Source organism: Dreissena polymorpha, chromosome 5, assembly GCF_020536995.1.
Source record: "Dreissena polymorpha isolate Duluth1 chromosome 5, UMN_Dpol_1.0, whole genome shotgun sequence".
NCBI lineage: Eukaryota > Metazoa > Mollusca > Bivalvia > Myida > Dreissenidae > Dreissena > Dreissena polymorpha.
Window position 1 is genome coordinate 89,385,605 of NC_068359.1, and position 5,959 is coordinate 89,391,563.

General features: G+C 31.2%; 1 protein-coding gene across 1 annotated transcript; it reads left to right on the plus strand.

Annotated features, from left to right (window-relative positions):
- The first annotated feature begins 1,251 nt into the window (after positions 1-1,251).
- Positions 1,252-5,716, plus strand: LOC127881216 (U-reduvitoxin-Pr11a-like). The gene is made up of 4 exons (XM_052428948.1): positions 1,252-1,346; positions 1,730-1,809; positions 4,393-4,533; positions 5,528-5,716. Exons 2-4 carry the CDS (start codon positions 1,746-1,748, stop codon positions 5,653-5,655), a joined length of 333 nt encoding a protein of 110 aa, XP_052284908.1. The 5' UTR covers positions 1,252-1,346; positions 1,730-1,745; the 3' UTR covers positions 5,656-5,716.
- The last annotated feature ends 243 nt before the right edge of the window (positions 5,717-5,959 follow it).

Genomic DNA, 5,959 nt, shown 5'->3' on the forward strand with positions numbered 1-5,959 from the left:
CTTAATAATATGTTATTCATATACAAACAACATTTAATTTAAACGCTTTTTTCTTGCAACATAGGTAACCAAAAAAAACACTTTAATTCTAGTTGAAATTATCGGGTAATTTTTAGGTGATTTATTTTGATCGGCGTATACAATGTTGTTAAGTTTAGCATCTTATTGTAGGAACACATCTCGAAAATATTTGATCGGCGTATACAATGTTTTTAAGTTAAGCATCATATTGTTGGAACACATCTCGAAAATATTATTATAATGTAGAAACCAATGTCTGGGGTGTTAAAATAACGTAGGAACGATTGACTGGGGTGTCACAATAACGAGGGAACCAGTGTACGCCTCTATCAAAATAAGCGTTGATAACATTTTTCGCCATAGCAAACAATGTCCTGATACCAAACATATGATATGAGGATGTCGCTTTTTTATAATATCGATGATTGTAATTTTGTTGATGATGATCAGTTTAAATAATGACAACGACACTGAAGACGATGACGACGATTATTATAATTACGACAATGAACTAGAAATAAAAACTGCGTACTTAAAATGTGTTTCCAAAAGTTCTTCATCAACGCACTCAAGCGAACAACTATGCTTATTGATTAAGACGTTCCGGGTCAAACAGTTAATGGTAAATACTTATACTAGTTTGGTTGTTAGTTAATGAAAACAGTAAACAGTCAAGCATGTGTTAAATTTTAGCAGTTAAATAATAATACAGCTTGAATTAAAGTGCACAATTAGACGTTTACAAAATAGTGTATTCAATAATTATTGTAATCAATTTATAATGCATAAATCCATATAAGGACATTAGTACAATACTTTGAATAACTGTATACTAGTTTGTCAGGCAACATAGCTAACATGATCAAATCCTGAATGGTGCAACGATTTACTTTCAAGAATGAACTGTATGAACACTTTAACCGCTGGTTGTAATTAGATATGGTCATAGAAATATACAATCAGACTCTATTCAGCTGACTAAATTACAAAATAACGTGTGTTAAGCTTAAATGTCATCATTTATTAATTAATTTTTGTCAAAAATCAGTTTTAATTTCAGTAAGAAAAATATTGAGATTTTGCAAAGTTATATTCTTACATATTATTTACCGATGAAATATTCAATGCAACATGCTGGTTAGACAGGTAATTTATCTAACAATTTCACCGCAATTATATTAATTAGATTGAACCATGTGTTAGCCCTGTCACACAAAATGTCAACTGTGTCGACAGCAGGCACTGTTTGCTCTCGTGTATTTGCTATATATTGTCGATACTAATAACATCGAGAATTTAAAGGCACTTAAAATTGACCAACTAAGGTAAGTGCTTATCTTTATAGAAATGATGTAAATAACACGTGCGTTTTTGAGTTAAATATTTCGTACGTAATCATATTTACATAACAGAAAGTAAACAACAAAAACAACGACAAACATACCAATAACGGTATCTTATAAAAAATAATCCATACAATTTTCCTATAAAAATTGAATTGTTTGTTATTAACATACATATTAAAACGTGTATTTATGACTGATATACCTTTTCATACAAAATGTATTCTAATCGAACACTCATTATACCTGCATCGACATCTAGAATTTATATTAGATCGTGTAGCACAAAACGTACTGTATTGTTTTTAATCATATAACGTGTGTGATTATTTTGATATTTATTGTTTTTTCTATTTCATGAGAAGGCAATATCTATTCGCAATGAACTCAACTATCGTAAGTGCCTTGGTATTGTGTGGCGTCGTTTTTGCCATGGCTTTCCAAGGTTAGTCAGTTTGATATGATTTAGAAATTCTTTATTTCAAAGTAGCTCAACTGTATATATTCTTTATATATTCTAGAAAAGCTTTGGTTACTTTACTTAATTAATACTAGCTTTACCTAAATGTACATATGGATATTATTCCCATACTAATATCGAAAATGCGCTTGAAATTCAGTCAGTGAAAAATATTACCAATATTGAAAATTCTAATTCTAAATATGTGTTAATGTCTTGTTTACATGCTTTGATCAAAACATATATAGGTTACATGATTTTATAATATGGTTTTCAAAATGTCTTGATTTCTAACGTCATTACACTAAAGAGCGAATGGTCTAGTTGTCTTTTACTTTGTTTTCTATTACATGAACATTGTATTGTTAATATATAATTGTAAATCATGGCGTATCTTTTTAATGATAAATATAACAAAACAGTATATCAATAACAGTATTAAACACATTTAAAGCCATATAGTAAATAGTAAATAATTTTACACATCATTATATTCCGATTAATGAAGCAAAACCATTCGTTTTAAAGCTGACTCGGTTCCTATATAAACAACTCGATGTTTGACGAGTTATTGAATACGTTAATGATTTCTTATCAGACAACATGAACAAGGGGGGAAACATGTACTGTGAAAAATAAGAAAAAAACAACATAATATTTAATAATTATTGATACAATCTGTCGAAGAACTGGTTTTTATTTAGTTTGTGATAGATACAGATCTAATTAGCGCCTTGCCCATACCAAGACGTTGTATTGAAATGGACAAACAAAACAGATAAATACACATAATTGGTCGTTTGCAAATAGTATACTAGGCAAAGATAAGTTTTCGATGGGAAAATCAATCTCATTTTTTTTCAGTTTCATAAACACGTAAGGTCGGTAATATTATTCTATTATAAGTAGATTATAAATATTATACATCTATTTTTTTGCCGTTTCTGTTGTTTTTTTAATGTTAATGTATTGGTATTTTTTGTTTATGAGAACCGCGGTAAGTACTTGTTACTGACATCTAATTTTAATTATTGGATATGCAAAGTGTACAATTTTATTGGCAACGTTGTATGTTCTTAATCATTGAGCAACACATTGATGTGAGCGAGGAGATACAAAAGCAATAAATATAGGATCTGGCACGAGTTTTCATATCATACCGTATGTTATTAAACGAATTCAGGAATTTTGTAAGTAAGCGAGCCTTTTGACGAACTTACTAACGAATATCCTGGACAAGTTTAATCAAATATGGTATGAACTGACAACGAGAGTCAGATGTTTTTTATCACATGTTTTTAAATGAGTAAATTAAATAAATATTAACGCAAACATAACGATAAATCCCGAATGTTGTTTACATATCGTGACGCCATTTGACGTTGCAACGTCATTTCAGCAAAATAACACAATGCGATTTGTCAATCGAACGAAAACTAAGCCAGTCAAAACGCTTAAAAAGTAGACTATATTACACATGTTAAAGATAAAAATATTTGTAATGGTTATGTTACATGGGAAACAGGGTATGGCATGTGATAAATGAAGTTAAAACAAGATGAAATTTTGCCCACGGTTTTTAAATTAATTTCAAATATATTTTGACCTTAAATAAGCCGACGTAAGAAATTTTACTATATTTGTTTGCAGAACCAAATCGAATTTCTGTGTGCTGAATGAACCAATCTGCAATTAATAGTGAAACAATACTTTTACATGAATATCTTTTCCACTTAAAGTCACATACCTTGAAATGAAATACATGTTAATACATGTTAATCAATACATATAGATTCAATATAATAGTGTGCATCATTGTAATTAAATATATGGTCAAATTAGCAAGTTATTTTTGTTTTAATTTTAAAGCCGAAAGGATGATTTCAATACGTATACCTCATTTCGACAAACGCGATATTTGTTTATTTGTTTAGCGCAAAAAAGACGGATTTCTACCTTGTAACCACTGCATTTATTCTAAGTGGCAAAGATGAAATTAAATTTTATAGCCAAGTTAGCAAGTAATTTTTTATTTTTCAAACGGTACCGGTTTGTAAACTTAAAGTAGGATTTCTTTACGTATACGTCCATTTCGACAAACGCGATTATTTTTAATTTTTAAAGCGCAAAAAGAGACGGATTTCTACTTTGTAATCACCTGGGCCCGGTTGCTCAAAACTTTAACGGCCAGTTAAGGTAACAGTCTGTTAACTTCAGAACCAAATAAAATTAATTTTAAAAGCAATGCTATTATCAAACATTTTCAAATAATTCGAGCAAACAAATATGTTTACAATTAACATAATATATTTAAGGGTTAACAGTTAAGTCACATAAATAACTTGATTCAAAATTAACGGCTGTTTGCTTAACTGGCCGTTTGAGTTTTGAGCAACCGGGTCCAGATATATTCTAATTGGCAAACATAAAATCTGTTTCTTATTTATAATTCAATTTACAATGCCATTAATTTTCTTTCAAGGTGTGAGAAAGAAAGTAATCGGTTATGTATAGAGTTAGTTCCTTAATACTCTTTTTAAGAGTACATATTAACGTTTTTGTATTAAGAGCCATGCAAAGACGAGATTGGCAACGAATACCAACACGGTTCGACGTTTTATAACGAAGAAAACTGCAATAGGTGCTTCTGTACGAACGGCATCCTAGGGTGCACACGGATGCCCTGTGTAAAGCCACCGCCTGAGGGAGGTAAACTCATTTTTATTATAGTTATTATATAATTATGGAAGCTTGTATTGTCACTAAATGTTAATTTTGATGTTATACTCAACCTAGTGCACGAATATGATTGCCCTTATTTGATTAGGAAACACATTGATGTATGTTATCTACCATACGAGTAAGACTGAAGGTCGTAGATGCATACGTGCAGTTGATTCTCTTTAAATTTATATTACGTACATGTGCAAGGAAATAATATCAGAAAGTGTTTACTAAATTGTGGCATTGAATGATTTTTATTGTATTTATTTTAAATAGATCATTCATTTATAAAAACATACCTAAAACAGTTTTAATGTCAGCATGTCAGCAAAAGCCGGGCTCAAACTGCCGATGTCGGGATAATACAAATATCTGTCGTTCCGACTTGTATAATACATTAAGCGTTGTTCAGTTTATATAAGCGACATGTATGTCGAAATCGTTTTGCATTGCAACACTCAATCATGTTATCATTTCAAATGAGAAACAGATGTTTCCATAAATTCGGAAGGACTTATCAATATATCGTTTGTATTGTTATTTTGCTCCATGGTGTAATCGTTTCTTTTATTGAGTAATATGCCCGGGAGGAACAAAATTTAGCAGAATAAAATCTAGTTAATGTTTAAAAAGCATGTCATATAAGAATTCGTATGGTTTCGTACATAAGCGTCTGTTATATTGCCATGAAACTGATTTGTTAAGTTAATGTAAAGTGCCTGCGTGCACAACGTAGGAGATATTTTATCAGTTTACCATGCTTGTTGTGTGTGCACGCGGTGACAACTTGTGTTAGTGGTCATATGCATACTAATATTAAGGTCTAATGTGCATTGGTTTCAAAGAGAATTTTTACACTTAACGAAACTTTTATGTCCATGAATCTTTCATTATCATTATATTACCGCATTGTATAGTTTAACAACGCAATCCAAATTTCATACCAACCCAGAATTAATAACTTGTTGCCTTTGTTCAGTGTGCGAGTACAACGGCCTCAGATACAATGCCGGAGACAGCTTCAAGGACACCGACGGCTGCAACACCTGTAGATGTATGAGGACAGGCATGGTGGCATGTACATACAAGGCATGTGCTCGCGGATAGTGTGAAATGATGATCACTTTCGATGAAGGGTTGTAATTATAAATAAATGCGCTGCAGCTTATCGTGTATTGTATCGCAATATAACTCTAACAGCACTATGAATCATCTCGAATATACAATAACATGCATATTGAGTATATATTGTAGTTGAAAACCGGTATGGAACCTATTATATTTAAACAACAAAATATACTTAGCTGTCTTATTGATAGGTTTCCGATATGCCTCACCAGATTCGAATATAGGTTTGCCGTAAGTGTGCCGTTGTTGATGTCCGTTTGTTCGACATCCGTTTTTCTATCAT